This window comes from Apis mellifera, linkage group LG7, assembly GCF_003254395.2.
Source record: "Apis mellifera strain DH4 linkage group LG7, Amel_HAv3.1, whole genome shotgun sequence".
Classification (NCBI taxonomy): domain Eukaryota; kingdom Metazoa; phylum Arthropoda; class Insecta; order Hymenoptera; family Apidae; genus Apis; species Apis mellifera.
In genome coordinates this window covers 10687893-10711689 of record NC_037644.1, presented here as the reverse complement: position 1 = coordinate 10711689, position 23797 = coordinate 10687893, and the positions used below count along the sequence as shown (strand labels likewise).

The following is a 23797-nucleotide window of genomic DNA, read 5'->3' as shown; positions in this document are numbered from 1 at the left end:
TAATCAACAATAAATATTTACAAATTTTATCGATAATATATAACACACAACTCGACAAATAAAATAAAATAAAATAAATTCGTGGTAATTTTCTAATCTAAACAACACATTTTACATTTTTCTTACCGCAAGAGAGTTGTAATCTATCGATTCCTCGGCCTCATGAATACGATAACAATAGACACGATAGGGAACGAATAAATAAAGATACGAAACGGGGAGGAAGATCGGTCGTAAATTTGAATTTCAAACGCGAATAACTTAATCCTCCTCCGTGTCAACTACATAATTAGAGGAGAAAATTTTTGATTTCGGTAGCGCCATGTCTTCGTTATCTCCTACCAATAAGAAGTACACGACTCGTTCGCCAGAGCGCCTCGAGGACTCGGTCTCGTGTCGGCAGACGGATGTCGTGCTTTCGGCTGTCAATCATTCCGCCGCTTCGTCCTCCACCATCACCACTTCACCTCTGATCAATCATTTCAATAACGCGTAAGTACAATTTTTTATTAACGAAATTCTCCACTTGGTCCAAATTTGAACCACCACCACTTTTGCGTTCGTTCATTGAACCCTCAAAGCTTCGTCGTTGGACAAAATAGACGATCCTCGTAATTGAAAATTGATAACAACGGAGAAGAAAGATGACAAAGTCGAACCAGTTCTCGCGTAATATTTTGGCGGAAAGGATTTCTTATTTTTCTTTTTTCCTTCTCCCTCTTTCAATATAACTCTGCAACGATTGTGCGAGATACTGAACAGATATCGTTTCGACGGAATAGCAGATATATATCTCGTAGCAGGTTCACTCGATGCAACTTCGAAAATCCTTTTAAGCTTATTGGATCACGGCTAGCTCGGAATCACTGTCCAGCCGGGAGATCCTCCGTTTAAAAATCCAATATTCCCCCGGATCGGTTTTCGAGTCAAGGCGATGGGTCTCATCGATACCGAATTCGTCCAAGGTTTTTTTCTTCTTATTCTTCTTCTTTTTTTTTTCTTTCTTTCTCGATGAGAAGGAAGTACAATTGTATCCGCGCGATAATGTAGCCCGAGCTCGTTACACTCGTTCCTCCCTTCTTTCCTCCCTTTTATGCGGCATGTTGGATTATACGAGGTTATCTAATTTTCCGGTTTTTGTTCGTTAGCGAGCGTGTTTGCAATGCAAATTGTGCGACGTGTGCACGTGTGGAGTGTGGATAATTGAAATTACTTTTTTCAACGTCGATCGAAGGATCTTTGTTACTTTATCTCATTTCTCCTCGTTGAAAGAAAAAATCTCTTTCCTTTTTTTTCTCTTTTAATTAAGGCGTAAGAAATTATCGTAAATATTATTATTTCGTTCGTTTTTCTTTTTATCACGTTTAACTTAAGATAATATACACTGTTATAATACGATTTATTAGTTAGATTGATGTGTCATTACTAATCGATGAACTCTTTCCAACGCTGATTAATCAGCATTCGTTATCAAAGGATGAACGCTGAATCCCACAACTGTCAGCTATCAAGTATATCAATCGTTTATTATAAAACAATTATAAAACTATACATATAATAAGCAGGACACCTCACGTGTATGCCAAAATATCAAAGCGAATTAAAATTACTTTTCTCGATAACAATTGTACTGTTTGTTTCTCAAGTTATGTATACTGAAAACGATTAGGTAATAATCGCATTCTATCGTATTAGAGATACATAGTCCAATAACCCGACATCGGGGGATTTGAATTAATCTGTGAAATTGTTGAAGCCCGATGCAGTAGCAGCTTGATTATCTATAAATATATATATATGTATCATAAAAAAAAATTTTTTATTGATTTTACGCGTATTGATTCTAGATATCAAAGTTATATCAATATTTGTAATAAAAAAAAAAATAAATTTGTATTATTAATCGATGTATATTTTGAAAAATATTATTAAAGAAAAAAAAGTCTGTATAACGATCTATATCTTTCACAAATTTATTTATTTATTTTGTGCCCGTTCTAGATATTCCATTCCGATGACACACGAATCGAATTCAATGCTCCATCGATAGAAGGCAAAGATAACTTTTCCACGATACTAGCTCGTTGATTAAACAAATATTCGTGTGTTTGAAGCACTCGACGAACGAAACGAAGAAATAAAATTGCACGTGGTCTGAGATTCTTTGCGGTGGAGTTTCTTCGTAACAAACACATGTCAGTGACTCCATGCGACGACTCTCGATATGGGACTCGATACAAGAGGCGCACCTTCTTTCTTGTCAATTAATCCCGAGGTTAAAATTAGGAACGTTGGATAATTGGTGAAGGGGCCATAACGAGCTTGAAAAATTGGCGCTGCTCATCGTTTAATTGAACGTCGTTCGCCTTTATTTCTACCAGTGAACGAGCGTGGCGAACGACAGTCGTGTGCTCGAATTCGATTCGAAACAGTAAGTTTTCCGAGTTTAATCCTTTGGATATATTTTCCTTTTTCTTTTCTCGTGCGAATATTATAAAGTTAGTACGCCGAATATATTAAATACAGAGTCAGATTTTTACGCAGAAAATATTTTTCTGAGGATCGAATTCAAGGAATGACAATTTCTTCAAAAAGTAAATCAAATAATTGGCCACGTGGGATAATTCTCATAATCGTTGTTTAAAAGTATTTTGCAATTTTATTTACATGAACGAATAAAAATCGATTACACGTGTTATATACGAGGATGAAAACTTATTCGACAAATCGGTGTTCATAAGGATCAAATTTGGATTCTCTGTATTTTTTAACAACAATTTCAAAAATTTAGAAAGTCGATGACTCAAACACCTATTTTCGTATGAATTATAAGACACCACGTTGAAATTGGCAAAATACAATCATCATAGCCTGCAGGATTTGATTGATATTCCGGACAACAGAGTAATATTAAGTAGTCCTCCAATTCTGTTTCACGATCTCTGTAATCTTTGGAATTCGATGATAGATTACCCGTAATCTATTATACAAATAAATATTATCTGTGAGAGTAGTTTACACGAATAGATTTTTGTGTAATCGGAAGTGAAGCGAGATAAATATGTTATTCGTTCGTTGCTCTTCTTCGATCCGTCCATTCCTCGAAAAATTTCCTCCGTGAAAGGCTACGAGTTATTTCGATAACGATTAACCCGTGGTCACTAGCGTGCATAATGGATATTACACGTATATATTGTATAAACAAGTATGTACATTACCATTCAAAAGTAAATTGTGTACATTTTAGATTAACATAAACTGTACAATTTATAAAAATATATATATATATATATATATATATATATATAAATAATGAAGAATATAAGCTTAAAATAATGTCAATTAAAGATTCTTGGGATAAAGCAATATTTTTCATCGAAACAATTTTCTTCTTTCACTTTAAAAATTTTATCTCGTAACATTCTTAAATTAATTTAATTCTTTGTTAATTTTAAGTGATAATTTTTAGGAAAAACTTTGTTGATCCCATCTCGAAGAAATTTTTATCGAATTTTTCAATTGTAATAAATTTAGGTAGGAAAATTTTTGCCCTTGGCTGTACTCGAAGATATATTTCTCTATGTTTGTTTATATATATATATATATATATATAGTTTAAATTAATTAATTCTTTCACTAAAATACATTATTTGTGATCTGTCACGAAGTAGAAGCGAATAACGAAACGACGAAGACTTAAGTGTTTAAACCAATTGAAAAGGCAATTAAAAATATTACAAAATTAAGATTAATTTGTTTGATAAAATTCAGCCACGTTGTTGCAAAAATTCGATACTTGTGAACGCTAATGTACATCATCAAAATGATAATTCATACACGGGGAGGACAATGGAATAACTCATTCCACGCGCTTTCCACTTCTAGCACGCAGGTTCACTGTATACCATTTCAATGCGATTAAAAAGGTTTTCTTCTGCATTCGCATAAAGAGGTAGAAGGATCATCGTACACGACTCAGTTCACTTCTGGGATACCAAGTAGAAAAAAGTATTGCGCGTGATTGAAGAAAAGAAAAAAAAAAATTCGCGCTGACAAATTGTGAATTGTGAAAAAAAAACAACAGAAATTATGTTTTTAAACGAGAGTGATTAGTGTATCTGGTTGAAAGGTGTGAATAATTTTTTCTTTTTGTTGATAATTACAAAAAGTGATTCACTATATTAACTTTGAATATATATTTTTTATACATTCTTTATATACGTATTTGTATTTGTTATTTATACAAACTAATGCATTATCCCAAAATATTATTTTTAAAAGTGTCAGCTATAATATTTCCTCAAAATATAGAGTAGTATGATTTCTAAATTATTGCTTGAAAGTTAAGAATAACAGAATTTTGTTATTGAAGATTTTATCTTTTTTAGGAAAAATGAATTTAAAAATACTGCAATACGAGCAATGAAATTTTATAAATCGATCTTCTCGCCATTCTGCATCGTTGATTTATTTTACAATGAAATGATTCCTCCTCGTCTCGTATCGCGATTTTTTGAACACACTCTATATATCGCGTGAAAGATGTGTATCCAAGTTGGTTGAGTCTAAGAGTCGCTAGAAGTACAATTGTGAAGTGAAAGTCTTTGCATCGAGTGTTTGAGTTATGTTGCGGAGTATCGCGTTCTTGATTATAAAATTTATTATTCCACGATTATTTCGAATATATATATATAATAAATATTTCATTATATCTAAATAATTATCAAAAATATGTTTTTGAAAAATTTATCGAACACGATAAATGGAAAAATTACAGATATAATGATTCAAAAGTTATCATAAACTTTAAACCTACTTCGAAAAGATAATTGAGTGATACATCTTATTCTAGTTTGCACGATGATCATCCATTCGAATGGAAATAGACACAGAATTTCATTGAATCGCAATCTTTTTTTCCCTTTTCTGCGAAAGAAGAATTATTTTAAAAACGCTTGTCTCGCAGATAAATTTTAATCAATCGGCTGCTACGGTAAACACCCTGTATATATATTAATAGCAATCCTCGGAGCGAAGCGAAGAAAGGTCATGCCTGTGGAAAGGAAAGTCACATAAATTCTTCGGGCAGAGAATAAGTAACAGTACGTGTGTATAGTATATATACGAGTGGATTCTTTTAATTTCGAATAGTATCGAAGCTTATCTAAGAAAAAAGAAAAAAAAAAAGGAAGGGACCTATTTGGAAACAATTAAGGATAATCAAACTCTCGCGATATCCGTATCCATCTTTGGTATACGAACGATAAGGCGTCGAGGCGTACAAGCATGTCAAGATTATTATGAGAACACCGCTTTCAGTTTGATACTGCACGTGTTGCGAGCGGTTTTAGAACTTATTTTCCAGTGTAGTGTTTCATTCGAGAATAGAGAGAGAAATATAATATCCGCATAAATAAATTATTATTGTAATTAATAATATAAGAATGATAAGAAATAAAAATCGAAATGTAAGATAAAATATAGATGGCACGCGTATTGTTGTTGTTCAAAAGTGATGAAGATGAAAAGAAAGAATGATGGTGAATAATAGTCGTGGAAAAATAAAAGTTAAGTTTAGAAATTTTCATATCGTTTAAGATCTAATTAAAAATTATCGATGATAATCAATGATCTAATAATATTCTTTTTTCTTCTGTTATTTTGTGAATTTAATATAAACAAAAACCAGTAATTCATATCAACAAACTTACTTCTCTTCTTAATAATATTTCGTATTAATTTAATAATAAACAAATCTGTATCTATCAGAAGGAAACTTTAGAAGAGATTAAAAATTGATTATAAATTCATAAAAATTATAAATCTAAAATTCGCATTGTTGTTAACAATTTAAATATTGTTAAATTGAAAATAATTAAAAAATCAAGCATCGATTATTTTCATAAGTTGAAATTGATTATTATTATCATTTATGGAATAAAAATTTTTTCCAAATGTTAATTTCGAAACGAAGATTGATATATTCTTAATATGTAGAATTAAAAGTAAAACACGAGGCTGTCTAACAATTTATTAATAATATAACACTTGACCACACTTCCGCCTATATTATATCTGCGTATTGTCTTATTCGGTGAATCAATTGTCTATCTGCGGTATGTGGCCACTTTGAAAAGACGATGTGTTGTCGAGTGCTAGAGTAAATAATATCTTGGATCGAAATTGATTAATAAAAATTTTTTTCGAAATAACTCGAAACACCATTCAACGATGAAATAATAAAATTTAAGAAGGGGAGAATTATCAGATATTTTTTAAATCATTTTTAAAAATTTACTTCGACACGTTGAACGTTTTATTAATAATATCCAATATTTTCAATTTTATCACTCATTATATTTTCTCGACCCATTTTTTACGTACAATATCTACAATTTCTTGAATCAATCCACACGATAATACGTCGTATTTATCATGTTACAGAACTTGAAAGATTCAGTAAATATATTACTTAAATGCTGTTTACTCTTCCATTTCGATCCTTCCAATTTTCCAAGTGAAACGAAACTTATGCTTTAAACGTTCAACTAAGACAGAAATAAAATTAATTTTTCAATATTCGAACTAATTTTTTTTTTTTACACGTAGTTTACTTAATTGCAATAATTACTTACTGTCACTTTTCAGAATAATTATATCTATTTTAGAAATAAGATTCACAATTTTCTTATGTATTATTTATAGACGCAATCTATCTACTTATTCCATATTCTTAATTGTATCATATACGATTACGTCTTGATCTCGAATATAATTTTCCAAAATGGTTTTATCAAATTATCATGAAATCAAATATTTCAAAAATCTATTTCAGAAATAATATCCACAATTTTACTTACGAAACATTCTATATTGTGAAAATCAATTTTCCGTATATAATTAGACGTAGTTAATTCCAAGAAGAATCGAATCGTTCCAAATTTACAATCTTACGGAATAATTCATTAACGTAACGTAATAATCGTTGAATTATTATTATTAGAATCGTGCTCGAAGATTTACTTGCCAATAACACTCGTATTATTTTTATTTTCAGAACCCACTTATCGCAATATCGAGCATCATCATCAACGGACGAAATTCCTAGAATCGGTATCTCGAGAAGAAAATCCGAGGAGGAAAAAAAAATAAGCGGTAACGGTGCGAGGACGACCGCAAATTTTGTAAAAAATAAATCAACGCATTCTCGAACGGACAGTACAATCCGCTTCGGTCGGTTCGCTTCGTTCTGCCCACAGTTCCACTCACGGTTATCCAGTTCTCCGTGAGCATTAGAACAGTACAGTTCATATCTTCACGCGATTCCATTACTTTCAACTCTGCTGCCAGCAATTCGTCTCGATTGAGATCGAACGAATCCTCGCGTTGATATCAACGAAATTAGTGAGTTTAAAGTGCGTGTACCTTTCTGACAACGTTGACAATTGGAAGAAAGAAGTAATAAGTAATTAAAATAAGAAAGGAAACTATCATGTCCATTAGGCTAGAATCGACAAAAGCGATCTGAAAAAAATCTGAAACCCAAGTGCAAGAAAGAATCGTGGAAGAAAGAATTTTTCCAAGATCGAAGAATGGCGAGCGTGGACAACAACTTGGAGGAATTGATGAGCCATCTGGGGGAATTCGGTAAATACCAATTCTGGCAATTCTCTCTGCACATTCTGGGCGCGTTGACGGCCGGCCTGCACATGCTCACGTTGTTGACTGTGGCCGCTGTGCCACCCCACAAGTGCAACGTGCCCGAGACCGACACCCTCGTCGCCGATCCTAACAATCTCACGACAATCTACTCGAACTCGACTGTGGAGATTCTCCCCCGTGCAGTGGACGCTTGTTACTACTTGGACGCGAGCAACGAGATGAAGGAATGCGACTCGTGGACGTACGACACCCAATACTTCCAATCGTCCCGCGGCATGGAGTGGAACTTCGTCTGCTCGCGAAGATGGATGGGCGCGTTGGCCCAATCCTCGTACATGTTCGGCGTGTTCATCGGCGCTGTTACGTTGGGCAGCCTCGCGGACAAGTACGGTCGAAAGATAATATTCTACGTGTCGGCGATCGCCCAACTCGTTCTCGGCGTGTCGGTCGCGTTCGTCAACAATTACCACCTGTTCCTCGCGTTCAGATTCTTGTACGGGATCTTCGGGTCGGCGGGCGCCTACATAACGGGCTTCGTGCTCAGCATGGAGCTGGTCGGCGCCACGAAGAGGACCGTTTGCGGGATAATGTTCCAACTGACTTTCGCCGTCGGTTTCATGCTGGTCGCGATTTGGGGCGCGGTGATCAAGGATCGCGTGTGGCTGCAGATCGTTTACGGCCTCCACAGCGCCCTGCTGGTCGGCCACTGGTGGCTGATGGACGAGTCGCCGAGGTGGTTGTGGGCCCAGGGCCGCGTCACCGAGGCGCTCGCCATCGTGCAGAAGGGTCTGCGGATGAACGGGACCGACGTCGACATAGACGCGGCGAAATTGATCGGGGAGGGCAAGATTCGAGGGCGAGCGGATCGAAGGGAGCGATCTTACGGCGCGTTGGACCTGTTCAAGACGCCGAATCTGCGCAAGAAGACGTTGAACGTTTGCCTGAATTGGTTCGCCAACTCGATCGTCTATTACGGGCTGTCATTGAACGCGGGCAACCTGGTCGGCAATCCCTTCCTCATGCTGTTCCTCAGCGGCCTGGTCGAGATGCCCACCTACGTGATGATCTGTTTCCTGATGGATCGGGTGGGGAGAAGGTGCATGATCACCTCGTTCATGTTGATCGGAGGCGTGTGCTGCGTAACAGCGTCCGTGATACCAGCGGGCGGATCCGATTTGACGAGGACGGCGATCGTCGGGATCGTTCTGTTCGGCAAGTCGAACATATCGGGCTCGTTCGCCGTTATTTACAATTACACTGCCGAGCTGTTCCCCACCGTGGTGAGGAACACCGGTTTGGGGATAGGATCGATGTGCGCCCGTCTCAGCGGCACCTTGACACCCGCCATCATGCTGCTCGACTCGTTGGATCCCAAAGTGCCCGCCATTCTCTTCGGTTTCATCGCCCTTGTTTCCGGCTTCCTGTCCATGTACCTGCCCGAGACCGCGAACCAACCGATGCCCGAGACCATAGAGGACGGGGAGAATTTCGGGAGGGACGACACCTGCTTCGCCACGTGCCTCGGCTCGGATAAAAAAGGCAGGTCTGCTTACGAGGTTAAGTTGAATCAATTGGCGGAGAAGGACGAGAAGGAGAGGTTGAATCAGGGTGAAAACGCTAGGGAGTATTCCTCTTGAGATGTAACTTGTAAATGTGGCGGGGAAAAGGAAAATGTAAAATGTCGAATGTTGCAGAATTTTTTTTTTCTTTTCTTTTTTTTCATTATCTTTCTTCCTCTTTTTATTATCATTCGTGAAAAAGGTTTTCATGGCTCTTGTCCATGAATTTCTAGATTTTTCGTAATTGCAACTGAGGAGAAATCCAACGTTGCGAAACGATGCCATTATTTAACTTGGGCGTTTTTATTTTGCTTTGAGTAAGGAAGTAGTTCGATTTGTTGATTGACGATAATTTGAAATGTTTTTCTTTTAATTATTTTGTTACAGAAAAATTCCGCAGCGTTAATACGGCCACTGTTTGACGTGAAAATGTTTTGTCGTTATGTACTGTGTGCAATTTTGAAAAAAGAAAAAAAAGAAAAAAAATTGAGAAGAATATTGCGACAAAAATTAATTTTTAAAATCTTATCTTTTCCACGTTAAATCTGAAAGAGAGTTCTTTTTAACAATTTTTACGATTTTTTTCGTTCTAACTAGTACGTTGATTGCTGGAAAAAAAAAGAAAGAATAATATAGGAAAAAATTTTATCCGATACGATTTCAAATTTGACGGGAATATTGTTATGAATATTCTCTTTGCGATTTCTAATTATATATTTTTTACGTTTATCACGCGCATGATAAATATAGGTAATGACTCGAATGGTATGCAATGAATATATTTAAAAGGATTTAACAAAAGACCATTGTTCCTACTCTGCTATTTTCTATTTAGTGTGTGAAAAGATACGACAAAGAATTTATTGTTCTTAAAAGGAAATGTATGCATCTGCAAAAAGAAAGTTACTAGAAAGACTGAAATTTCTAGAAATTGTTCAAATCAAAAAAAAAATTTTTACGAAAGATTCTTTGGAATATCACTTATCGAATATACATTTATAATATAAAATAGATAAAAATTTTTAAAATTTAATCTTCGACGTTGAAAAGTACGATAAGATTGAATAAAGAGAAATTATATTTTTTATATCTTGCAAATGTAAATAATAACAATTTTTGGCAAGAATAAATAACTCGATAAACAAATTTAACATGTGATCATTTTTCATACACATAGATATATATATTTTCGATATTAAATCTTAAATCTTCATTGCCCGGTGTAAAATATATATTTTTTCATCAAACACAGAGTATTTTTCTAAAATGTTTATAAATAGGCGATATTTATAAGCAGCATAAGCGACAAGATGATAAACTTCTAAATAATAAAGTGTCTTAATAAAATTATTTACCAAACAAAAAAAATTTTTTCATTATTAATTTTCTTACGTGTTATTTTTTTTTCTTTTTTTTCTAAAAAAAATTTGATTGCTTATAATAAATTTTTTCCTGTCATTACACACTATAAATAATGAAACTAAATTACGTTTAAGATTATTGCATAATTATATCACGCTTATATAACTTCTTTTATAAATAATTTATGCACGTATCTGTAAAAAATTTTTATTCGTTACAAAATCCATAATTTGAAAAAAAGTAGTACATAATCAACTCTTGTTGTTGATATAGATATGATTAGAACAATTTCAATTAGATTTTAAAATATTTTAGTAAAGTTTTAATTTTTAAAAATAACGATTCAACCTTATTTCATTGTCCGAATTCTGAAATTAATTTTTCTTATTGTTCTCTCATCGCGAATAATTGAAACAGATTTCGTAAGAAGCAGAAAAGGTTTTCGAATACTATTGCATTGAAAAAGTATTATTGCGTAATTATGCAACTATTCGGTTGCCTCATTGCACGTGCAACGCCATTTCAGTCATCGAACGTGTTCAGATAAAATATGTGAAATTATTAAAACTACAAACGTAAATAATTAATTTGTAACAATTATTTGCACAAAAATCTTGCAAGAAAATACTGTCGTATTATAATCATTTCTTATTTGTTTCTTTTTTTTTTTTGCCAAAAATTATTATCCCATTTTAATTAAAAATTTGTACGTCCGTTTTTTATTTAGATGTAAAACGTTTAAATCACGTTTCTTGCTCTTATTAATTTTGTTGTTGTTGAAACAATTGAAAAAATATCGTTCGAAAAAAGAAAAACTTTTCTTCTTTCCCTTCTACATTCTCGTGATTCATTGAGGAAGGTCTAGGTCATGGACTACTGATCTCTTTCTTTGTACACATCTATGTAGTACACTTTCTACGTATATTGAAAAGCGCATACGTACGTAGCAAGCAGAAGGATTTTTATCAACATCTATGTCACGTTCTCATCGATAAAGTTGAACTTGTGCTCCGATTCTTGTACACACACACACACACACACACACACACACGTTTAAGAGGAAAGTATTTTCTTCTGCAATTCAATCACGTTTCACGCTTAACTCTTTAATAAATATGATTCGCAAAATCAAATATAATATCGTTTATTGGCAAGATTTAAAAAATTCCATATAAAAATTTATTTCTAGGGATAATTGTAATAATGGTTAAAATTAAAATCATGAATGCAAAATAAAAGTCTAAAAATCTAATTTACAATCTAATTACAAATTTTACTATTTTTTTTTTATGAGTTCTTTACAAATTTATATTTATATTTTTCAAAATCTTCTTCATCGATGATTCAAGATTTCTTCAATCTTCAATAATCAAGAACACGAAAATTTTTGAGACGAAATATACAAAGATTTTTTTATAAATAGAAACTGTACATAATTAATTAGAAAAATTATAACTGCAATCGCACAGTTTCCTTCCTAAATGGATACATCATTGGTAAGAAATATTTACTTTTATTAAAATATTTATCGATAAAATATAATTGATTTATGGTATTTATAAAACATATTATATATTGTAATTACTTAAGCTAAGAGAAGTTTCTTCTATTTCAATGTGTTTCTATCTATGTTATATTGAAATATTTGTGTTCTATCGTGTATTTGTAATGCATATTATAATTTTAAATTACTTTATTTTCGTGCGAAAAAATTATTTGTAACAAAACAATATATGATGTTTATAATCAATGTTATTAATTACGTTGATGTTATTAATAAATGTTAAAAACAAATAATATTAATATAAAATTTTTTATTTTTTACTTTCTTACTATCTTTATTATCATATTACATATACCACCATATCAAGAGTATCTATGAAAAAGGTTAAATATTCAAAAATTTTATCTTATTAATCGTATCTTATTATCTTATAAATCGTACAAAATAAAGCACAAAGATATATTAAACTGGCCAATTTTTTAAAATTTTTCTATATTTTATATATAGTATTTTATAAATAATTCATTCGATAGAATTATTAATTCCATTCATCGAGAATTATTATTTTTCTTTCTATTTTTCAAAAAAAATGTCAGAAATCAATTGATTGGAGAAGAAAATTATTTCTGCTTATTCCTTTGGTGGTATATTAAGATGCTAAAAAATTCTTCCTTTTTAACGATATTATATTATTTTTTCATTACACGCACCAATTATTTCTTGCACCATGCACGACGAACGATGTCTGTATAAAAATATTGATTTCGATATTCGTGAGAATACTTTGCATGTTAAATGTAAATTTTAATTGACTAACAGGATAGAATTGAAATTATTTTATCATTTTATCATTCTAGCTTGCTGTTAAAAGTATTCTGAAATTATAAAAAAAATTGAAAGATCATCATCGCAACAAATTTATATTAAAGATCTTTATACGCAATATTTGAAAATTTCTCTTCAAAAATGCAATAAAATATGCCCTATTGTTTCAACTGGAACGTGATACTTTGATTAAATATATCCAACTTAATTTCCTTTTTATTATTCTTTCATTATCTGTTATTAAATTTTAATTAATTACTTTATTATCTCATCATTGTGTTATTAAAAATTTTAGTAACACGCATGAAGAACAAATGAAAAGACTTTTTTTTTTAATTAAAACAATTTTTATACTTTTTATTAATCTTCTAAATTTTTCATAATAAACCAAATAATTTAATTAAATAATTTGTAATTTATTCCTTTCGTACATTATATTCTTGCTTATTTCTTACTTTTTTAAATTTCATATAATATGTTTCAAATTATTTCTAATTTTAATCTACCGATTTATAACTCAACTAAAATTCATTAAATTATCAAAATTTAAACATTATGGAATTTATACTTCAATGAATTAATTCAACAATTAAGTTAATAAAAGAATGACAGCTTATGCAAGCACATTGAGTCATTAAAGTTTCAGTTTTACTCTCCAATCATCATTGTCATATTTTATTGTAACTATAAACTTCTTCGCGTTACATTAAGCCAATTTTATGTTAGGATACATCACGCATTGGTGATGAAACAGGATAGATACGAGATACGTGTGTAATTACCATAACGAGATATTCGAAATTAATCGCTGCATCCAAGCTGTAAAAAAAAAATATTTCCATACCATTTTCTTCTTCCTTCCTTTTTCCGTGTCAGAATAATAAATCTTAATAATATTTATTGAAAAAAAAAGAAAAGGAAAGGAATGAAAACTTTGAAAAATATTCTTTATAAAAGTAAAAAGTTTCTTTCTTTCTTTTTCTTTCTTTCTTTCTTTTTTTTTTTTTTATAGTGAAATTTCACGCGTTGGAACTATTAAAAAGAAATAAAAAATGGTAGGGAAAAAGGAATAATTTTCTTCTCACAGCTTAGTAAGAACAACACGACATCGCAATGAAGAACAATACAAGTAAACTTTTTTTTATCGCGGTAAAACTCGTAGAAAATTGTGGAAATTTCATTCTCCTAGTTGTTTTGCACGGATGTTATTTAAATGATAAAAAAAAAAAGGATTTAACGAAACCACAATTGTAACTGTACAAAATAATAATTGACGATTCTATTATTATTCATTAAATAGTTGACTTCGTAACTATCACAGGAAACAAAAACAAATCGAAGCTTTTTTTGTTTTAAAAGCTTCCCCATTTTCCACAGAAATTTCCATTGCATCCCAACTAATTTTTCAACTAGAATATTTCATCTAGCTTTAATAATAAAATTTCAAAAAAATAATATTGATAATTTTATCGAAACGATACTTTTAATTTTATTATAATTAATACTATAATTAAAAGTAATAATAATTTTAATAGTATATCGATGATTTTTGAATAGATAGAATTGAAGCAGGAAAATAATCAACTCCACGTACGTTTAATGCACAAGTAGATAAGTTAGGAAGTCTAACTTGTTCCTTCGCGTCTACGAACTGTATAATCTCATTGCACGCATACAAGGTGCGACGAAAAATATTGTGCAACAGTACAGGAAGTGATACCGATTATTGGAAACCTTTCAATAAGAAGAGGCGCAAGAGAAATTTTCGCTTCGATTAATTTTCGAATTAATCTTTACATAGGAATTCCTGCCTTCCTGTGCCATTATTTTTGACACCCTGTATATGAAAATCCTCCAGTATCTCACGACGGAGTATCTGTTTAAAGGTGAACGACCCAAAGTCCACGATATCAAACGTTGATAATATTTCCCTGAATTTATTTCGAATTTTGATCGTATTATAATAAAATGGAGGATTCGAATGAAAATTATCTTATATTCATCGTTTATTATCTTATATTCAACGTCACGCTATTGGAAATTTTTCATCCATTGGAAATTTTAATAAATGTATTGGGAATTGGGATCTGATTTATTTAAAGAATTCAAAAATTGTCATTTCTATTTTTTATATATTTATGGTGTGCTTCAAAGTGCTTTTAGTTAATTTAATAAGTAAATGTGTTATAACAGTCTGTAAAATAATTCTTTATCTAATTTTAATAAATAAATTTCAATATATTGAAAAGTTAAGTTCTATTTTTAGTTTATTCAATATTATCAGAATTTTATCGTTATCTTTTAAAAATATTAAAATATTATCTATAGTTTCTAGAAATATTTAACCGTTCCATTTTATTGTTTAAAATTTTTAATGCTTAATAATTTTTAAGAAATAATAGCGTAATGAAAAATAACTAAACGATTGTTGAGATATTTTTAAAGTGAAATTTCGTTTAAAGGAGAACATATTTCATTTGTATTCTCAATATGTTTCGAAGGTTATCGTGCTAATTATGCGAGGCACGTTGATTAAACAGAACTTAAACAAAACTTAGAAATTTCTATTTACTCGCAAGTGTATATGCGTCATTCCATACGTGTATATACCGTGTGAAATTAAAATCACATATTTATATATCCCGATCGTTAAAAATAAAATCTATTTAATATTCATCCTATCTTTATTTATATTCCTCTTATTAATATGATAAAATAATCTCAGATTCCTTTATTTAAAAATTAGACGCGTTCTCGAATATATATAAAAATTAATCTTACTAAATTCGAATTAATTCGATGAAATTCTTTCCTCCAAAATGAAATGTAACAATGTAAAATATTCAAATCGAACAAAATTCTAAATAACTTATGTAAATTCATTTTAACAAATTGTATCACCAGCCTTCTCTTTTTAATGAAATTTTATGAATACGTGAAACGTAACGAATTACACGATGCAATTTATTTCAGCAAAATTCAAGGGGGCGAAATCAACGGTTAAAATTTCATTTGCTTTTCGTCCAATTCGTTTCAGCAGATAGAGAAAAATTTTAATACCGGTCAAGTTTCTGTATCATCCTTCCTGCTAAAAAAAAAAATAATCTCAAGTGAAATTATATTTCAAAGAAAAAAAAAACAAAACAATTTTGATTTCGCCATTTCTTGAAGAATTTTTCAATAAATTCAATGATATTGAAGAAATTTTCTCCACGACACAATATACAAAAATTTACGAATGCACGAAAACAAGCGTTCAAAAACCATTTCTTTGAGAGTGTTTGCACATCGAAAATTCGAGCCTCTCGCAGCAAACTCGCGCCAAAAATTAATTCCACCCTCGTAAAATGGAAAATTGAAGAATGCGTAGGGAAACGGGATTACGAAACCGATCGATGAAATTTCGCGAGGATCAAATGGTGCGTGTGCACACGTGTGACGGTGTACATATACTCACCTGTGTGGTCGAGATAAACACGCGTCGAGCCACGCCAAGCGGATGAGAGGCGCGCGGTGGCCGCGCACCGTTCACGAACGCGTCACACCGACTGAACGGCGTACGCTCGCCGATTGAGGTGCGGAAAATCGTTGCACAAGCGCGCGCAACTCCCTCGGGCTTCTTCCGTGCCGATGGCAAGTCCTCCTCTTCTCTGTTGCTTCCTTCCACCGAGAGGAGCCGTTCAAAATTTCGCCCTGATCAATCGAGCGCGGCAACGAGTGGAAAAGAACGAAGTGGACAGGTGAGACTTTTTCTCTGGTAGAGGATCTTCGAGATACATTTGGAATTTTATAATTCGATCGAAATTTCATGATGTAATATAATATGATGAATTTCGTAATACAATGAGGAGAATGAATGAGATGACTTTTTTTTTGTTTTCGTGATTTAAAATGAATGAAATGGAAAAGATAAGGAAGATGAGACGTTTTGTCTCTAGAATATTAAAATAAAGACAGAGGAATAACCTTAGGAAATTTTATACAAAAAGAAGTACAATCCGAAATGATCTTTATCTGTTTAAACGAGTTCTCGAAATAGAAGCTGTTGATTAAAAAATGAGAAAAATTGGAATCTGAAAAATGCATACGTTTGATTATCTATTGGTTGAACTGCAACCTTCGAGCATCTGGTTTCATTAGCAACCCTTCAAGTGTACAGAAAGGGTGCGTATCAAAGAATCTGGGGTGAATGATTGGAGGGTTAAAAGCATCGAAGCTTGAATGTTTCTAAAAACTAAAAAAAAAAAAAAAAAAAAATAATACATTCTCGATGAAAATAATATATTCAAACTCCTATTAATTGGTTCTAAATATTAACATCTATTCTTCAATTTCTGAAAATTGTAAATCTTGTTATATAAATTTAACAAACAAACATTCTTTCATTACATTTATAAATAATATAATAACGTATCAATATAATTCCCATTTTTCGAATTTTTCCATATTTATTGAAAGTTTTTTTTTTTGGATAGTTTTTACGTGTGAGCAGGAAATAGCAGAAAAAGTTAAATCAATGCAACAGTGAAGATATTGGTAAAATATATTTTTATATATATTTGCATCGCACTGTTTTCAGATATTACATTAATATCTATATTGGATACATCTCTAACGACACCACTTCTTATTAGAGCTTCAAGATGAATACTTTTCGCAATCACTTTCGATAATTTGTACTCTAGTAACATAGAATGTACATTCCCGCCATCCATCTCAAATTTCTATTTTTCCCCTCCTCTATTTTCTTTCCTCTCCTTCTCTCTAGTATAATCCCTAGTAATAATAATATGCAAATATAATATGGTAAATTATCATATTATACTTTTTATCGTAGTAGTAGTGTCACATTTCGACAATGAAGAATGGAATGAACGAGATGTGTACTTATCGACGATATGTTCGTTTAATGTAAAACAAATCCAGAGAATAATATTCTTAATTCGGGGAGTTTACTAGTTTTATCTGGTTTACAATTTTCATGTGCCTTCAATCGCGTTGAAGAAAATTATAAGAAAAATAGTCATTATATATTGTATAATCTTTTTTAGAAAAAAAAGTAGAAATTATTTCGTATTCAAATATAATTTTATCAAATTTTTGGATAGTATTCTTTACTTTAAAATGAAAAAAAAAACACTGGAAATTGATTAACTAATAAATATTTCTCATATAATTTTTAAAGAAACGTTATATTTGTTTAAAAAACACTTTTATTATTTCTTAACGTTTCGTTCTATCATTTACATAAAAATTTCGAAAAAAGAATATATTTCTAAAAAGAATCGAAAGCTTATCGTATTTATAAATTTCTATAATCGATACGAGACACATTGAATATTGTTAACCTAACGATTATCTAACAATTTATCTCGTTTGAATTAAAAAGGATACAAATATGTTGGATTAAAAAATTTCTCTTGCAATGATATTTTTATATATAAGCACAATCTGGTTAAGTGTAAAGAAATTTTTTTTTTTTTTCGTCAAAAATACTTAGTTTAAAAATGTTCAAAAAACATATCCTTTTCCAATGTATATAATATTCGTTCGATATTTGTTAATATTTGTTTATAAAATAAAAACAAGTCTTTCCGTTTAACACGATAGAATATATCTAATTATAATTATTGCTGAGGATCACAGCAGTAGTCTAGTCTTCGGAATCTTCGGCGTCTAGAATAGATTTAAAACAAAATGGTTGAAAGGGATAACCTTGGCCATCGTAGAATTTGCTCATAAACTCCACCCTGGAAGAAGAGAAGGAAACGAGTGAAAAATATTTATAAAAGATAAACAATATAGATAAACCTTCCTGGAAATTTTGAAATAAAAATATTACGATATTTATAATAAAATAAAATTTTTCTCCCTCATTCCACATCTACTGTTATATCCATATAAAAATATTAATATTGCATAATTACTTCCATTTCGTTCAAAATTAATATTATTTTAATATGTCGAGAAAAGTAAGTAAAACAAATAACTCTCTTTTATTTTTTGCCATATAGTAACGATATAGAATAAACAAGAATATTTCAAACAACCTTTATTACGTTTGACGACAGATATTAAAAAAAAAAATCAATAACAAATATTATTCTATTCAAAAAAAATTTCTTACGATCCATTTAATTTAATATTAATATCTACATTAATTCTGGAAAAATTAACTTCCTTTGTCCACTTGCAAAACAATTGACAAATACAAAATCACCTCCTTCCCCATTATACAATTATTCCATGCAAAATAAAAAATAAAAATCGTTCTATTCTATAATCATATTCGTGTTTAATTTATTTTTTTCTACGTACCAGTGAAGTCGAAGTGTGTGAAGGAAGGCAGACAGGCCTTCCATCATGACAAGAATGGCAACGGTGAAAGAGGCCCATGCGGCGAACACGAAGAATAACATGATGGCCGACACGTAATTACCCTCGGCAGCGAGTAAACCCTTGCGCAGCACCATCGACCACAAAACTTCGGAAAGTTGTCCGTGGGCCAACGACAAAGCCCACAAACGTAGGTAAGAGGCAGTGTGTGATATCGTTGAGAGAACGTACTCTATAGTGTGAATCGCCTGGTGTATCATTACTTCACCGAACGACTCGTCCTCGTGTTCATCGGTTGCGTCGCTGGTCGACGGGTTGTTTTGCAACCCTTTAGCTTGCAATTCAATATCTTGGGACGCGATCCCATCGCTCTGAAACACGAATGAATGAAGGAATGGGAGAAGGGGGAAAAAATTAATCGACGAAGAAAAATTTTTTATGATAAAATTTAAATTTAGAAAAATAAAATAAAGATTAAATTTTTTACGATAGAAATCTTTGTATCGCGTATGAAAAATCTAATAACAAATATTTAAAGATATATTTATTATTCTTTTTTTTAATGCTTCGAATTTATATTATTTATCGTTTTTCACTCGTTTCGAAAGTGCGAGGAACAACGAGTAGAAAGTCGAGAGAATTATTTACCAGGACTTTTCCCGGCTGTGCGTTCTTTTTGTGCAATAAGAAAAAAAGCGGTTTCCCAAACAGCATGACGGGCACGCATAGGGCTGCGATTATGACGCAAGCAAGCTGAATAGTGGTCTGGCCCGGAAACATGTACTCTGAACAACCTTCGCGCACTTGGCTGTGACCCCGCAGTATCATATTAATAAACGTGATCAATATCGATGGTGCACAGCCAGGAGTATACGCCATGTCTATAAAACAATGGTGAAATATCGTTAAATTTCATCTGGAAACGGAAAAATTGGAATGATCAAACGCATTGGAGGTTATGGATACGTACCTGGCGAGGTGGGGCTATATAAAACCCATTTAACAAACATTAAGACTACCAGGTAGAGAAATAATACAACAAGGAAAAGCAGTTGTGGCAAGAATTCTAAGAAAAGGCTCGAGTATTTCTTGAAATGTCTACAGAGAAATATAGAATATTATTTTTTTATCAACAAAATTGTATCGAACGAATGATTGAAAAGATGAAAAGAGAGGAGTTGAACGAATGAATAAGAAAAAAAAGGATTGTATCGAAAAGTAATCATAAAATCTCATACAATTTTTCAAAAGAGAACCATTCTTTGATCGTCCAAACGTTGCTTCTTGATTCCAAGAAAAAAAAAATACAATAAGAATACAATCCTTCTTATATTCAATTCAATAATTTATCTCGATTCATAGGGAGGGGGGGGAAAAATGATAATGAGAGCAGAGTTTGTATCAATACAGATTGAAGTTATACGTTTTTTCAAAAACCTACATAATATTAATGGTACTCATGAACACGCCGAATATCATATGGACGACGCCGAAGATGATGGACAGCTTCATTTTGTACGAATTCAAGAATATGATCTTGTTCTCGGCAAGCACCCAAACTGGATCCATACCCAACGGATAAGGGTATTGTTTGTAATCATTTTTAGCCGGGTCCAATTCCATAAGCTCATTAATCATGATTGTTTTATTGTCGAACCGTATGTCCCAACTAGACCCGAATATGTTTATTGATCTTGAGAATACGTCATTATAGATGATGCCAGTGTAAATGGAAAACAAACCCATGAGAAGAATAATGTAACGGCCGGCGAAAAATATATTCCAAATTTCGTTCGTTGTTTTTTCAGCCATAAACTTCTTCTCCTTCACGATCATAAACAGAGCGAACAGAGTCATAATTATACCTAAACAAATAATCACGCATATAATAAATATGATAATTCAGGAGTAAACGAGGACTAATAATTAGTCCTTAAAAATACTTATGAAAATTAGTAATTTATTTATTCTTTTAATTATTTCACTTAAAGATTAAGAATTTTGATTATTGTATCCAATTTCTGTTACTAAATAATGTTATGCTTTAATTTTGGTAAATAAAGAATGGTAAATTGGAAAGAAAAGAAATTATTGTTCACTTACCATGTCCAAAATCGCCGAACATGATGCTGAATAGAAAGGGGAAGGTGATAATCGTATAAAGGGCTGGATTAGCCTCGCGGTACGACGCCACGCCATACGCGTCGATCAAGTTTTGAAAACCTCTGGTGAACTTGTTCGTCCTGTTAAACGTCGGCGGGTTTTCGTTCGTGTAGATGACATTGAGGAAAGATGGTATCGAGCTACCGCAGAGACGCTAAAGAAAACAGAAATATTAATTTTTGACTTTCTATTTTCTTCGTCTTCGAAAAAGAGGAAGCTAAAGGAATCTTTCAAGATTTAAAATCAACTATTCGCTTTTTTTTTTGGACTAAAAAGTTAGACTAAAAATCACACCTTTTTTAATGTAATCTATGGGAAACAAAATTTTATAAAATATAATTATCTTTTAATCATTGCTGTTAAGTTACATATATTAGTAGATACGTTATGTATCGTTATAATAAAATAAAAGAAAAAAGGAAAGTGAAATTTGAAGAACCAACCGATCCTTCGTTAAGGCAGTCTCTGACGATGGTAAGATCCGATACAGGTACCCAACACTCCCCTATAAGGCACTTTTTCGTTACGTCAACGTTGAACAGATTCATCGTGTGATAAATCGCCTTCATCTTTCGAACCATGATCGCCCAATTCGGCAATTCCTTGGCCACGTTGTGTAAAACGCGTTGGCGGTGATCGTGCGTTTGATTCAAAACCTGAAAAGTGAAGAAGAGAGGAGAGATCATCTCAATGACTATTGTTCAATAACTGATCCGTTTAGATAATCAAGAAACAAATGTACAAAGTGAAAATGAAAATGAAACTGAAATGATTTTTGTATATAATTTTTTTTATCATTTTCTTCAATAAGCATCATCAATAAAAAGAAGGAAGTAACAAGGAAGAAGAAACTCTTTCTCACCAAGTTCAAATCTTCCAGTCTCGTTCGAACGCCTTTGACCATTTCTTGACGTTCCGCGTGGCTATGCGGGCATGGATACAAAGAGGCGTGGAAACCGGTGCACACTTTTCTTATTCGGCTCTTCAGCTGTTCTCCTTGGAAAAATGCGACGAACACCGTTTTAAATATCTGATTGCCCTAAAACAATCCGCAAAACTTATCCAACAAGAGATCAAACGTAACATATCGGTATTTCGTTTACGAAAAAAAAAAAAAAGTGGGGGAAGAAAGGAAGAAAATTTTGTCGTGAAAATCTAGAATTCGAGAAATGGAGGAAATCGTGCCATCCGAAGATTCCTTTCTATCTCATCCTTATATATATATATATATATTTCAATCGATCGTCCAGATACAAAGACTCAAAATTTAAACTTTTTAACAACAGATTATGAACGAAGATAAATATTTGTCACTCGTTGATTTTTTCCTTGGAATTATACAAGGATCGCGTCTGTCGCTTGTCTCGACTTTGGGATAAGCAACAGTAAAAATTTGATTAAAAATTGAACGACGATATCTGCGGAATTAGTATCGAGATAAGATGAGAAAGGATTTTCAAAGGTAAAATTTTCTAATGGTTTTTTTTTATCGATTGATCGGGATTTATTACCTTTGGAATTATAGTGGTTTATTATAAATATCTTCTTAATTTCAATAATCTAATCGAGACAAAGAAAAATAAGTTCGATACATTTAAATAAGTATGATTCTTTGTAAATAAAAAAATAAGATTATTCGGTAAAGTTTTAAAATTTTAAAATCTACTGTGAAAAATTGATTTAAATTAATTTAAAAATTCTAAATCAAGCAAATCATTATTTATTATATTTATGCTTGTGAACATTGATTGTAGTAATGTCGTTCACTTTTTTACTAAATCCTGTTTATCTGACTTTCCTTTTCGTTTTTTATTAAAACGATGTAAAATGATAACGTTTATACTACGCAATTAAATCTTATAGAAAGTTGTTCCTTAATAAAAAAAAAAATAGAGATAAAGAAAGATAATAAACATACATATGTTCCTAATCAATGTAATGATAATATTAGAAAAATAGCATATAAAAAAGAAATAAAAATAAAAGAGAGATTAAGATATTAGAAAATTCATAGAAATCGGTTTAAAGATGCGTTTAAAAATTATTTTAAAATCGAATTTTTAAATCTAAATTCATATCATATTTTAATACGAGATTCTTTTGAATTTTGAGAAAACAAAGAACAAGAAAAATCTACAGAATAAGGAATCTAACAAATAATCACTGAATTCTTTGAAAAAAAAGAATTAATCACGAACGAAATTAAAAATTAAAATTCTACTTAACATCTAACAATAATATTAACACTAAAGATCATAATATTAAGATTAATATCTTACCAAATTCTTCGAATCCTTGTGTATGTTATTTTAAAGATAGATATAAGAAATAGTGAGAAAACAGACACAACAAAAATAGATTAATAAAATTAAATCTATGCAATTTT

General features: G+C 31.6%; 3 protein-coding genes across 10 annotated transcripts in view; 1 reads left to right on the top strand and 2 right to left on the bottom strand.

The window, feature by feature from the left end:
• Positions 1-16488, bottom strand: part of LOC412808 (aminopeptidase Ey) — a 37369-nt gene extending 20881 nt beyond the window's left edge. Inside the window, exon 1 of the mRNA XM_006565475.3 lies at positions 16370-16488. The gene's annotated coding sequence lies outside the window, so the exon portion shown is untranslated. The remainder of the gene's footprint in view (positions 1-16369) is intronic.
• On the top strand, positions 187-10119 carry LOC102654777 (organic cation transporter protein). 6 transcript variants are annotated; one of them, XM_006565479.3, is made up of 3 exons: positions 187-492; positions 7058-9201; positions 9609-10119. In XM_006565479.3, exons 2-3 carry the CDS (start codon positions 7593-7595, stop codon positions 9641-9643), a joined length of 1644 nt encoding a protein of 547 aa, XP_006565542.1. In that variant the 5' UTR covers positions 187-492; positions 7058-7592; the 3' UTR covers positions 9644-10119. The 6 variants fall into 6 exon arrangements, with proteins under 6 accessions (XP_006565542.1, XP_016768514.1, XP_006565539.2 ...); XM_016913025.2 differs by adding an exon at positions 2002-2431 and having other exon boundaries at positions 195-492; positions 7058-9709; XM_006565476.3 differs by having other exon boundaries at positions 195-492; positions 7058-9709.
• Positions 16489-18435: 1947 nt separating the features above from the next.
• LOC412810 (V-type proton ATPase 116 kDa subunit a) overlaps positions 18436-23797 on the bottom strand; it is a 34576-nt gene continuing 29214 nt past the window's right edge. For 2 of the 3 annotated variants that reach the window (XM_006565470.3, XM_016913024.2), the window contains exons 7-14: positions 22274-22450; positions 21855-22067; positions 21352-21565; positions 20690-21113; positions 20219-20346; positions 19897-20129; positions 19231-19619; positions 18566-18662 (exon numbers count right to left, since the gene is read on the bottom strand). In XM_006565470.3, the coding sequence (XP_006565533.1) occupies positions 18566-18662; positions 19231-19619; positions 19897-20129; positions 20219-20346; positions 20690-21113; positions 21352-21565; positions 21855-22067; positions 22274-22450 (1875 nt within the window). Of the gene's footprint in view, positions 18663-19230; positions 19620-19896; positions 20130-20218; positions 20347-20689; positions 21114-21351; positions 21566-21854; positions 22068-22273; positions 22451-23797 lie in introns of all 3 variants that reach the window. The other variant, XM_016913023.2, reaches the window with a different exon arrangement.

Coding starts and splice junctions, on each gene's coding strand:
- LOC102654777 (XM_006565476.3), top strand. CDS start 7,593: ATGGCGAGCGTGGACAACAACTTGGAGGAATTGATGAGCCATCTGGGG.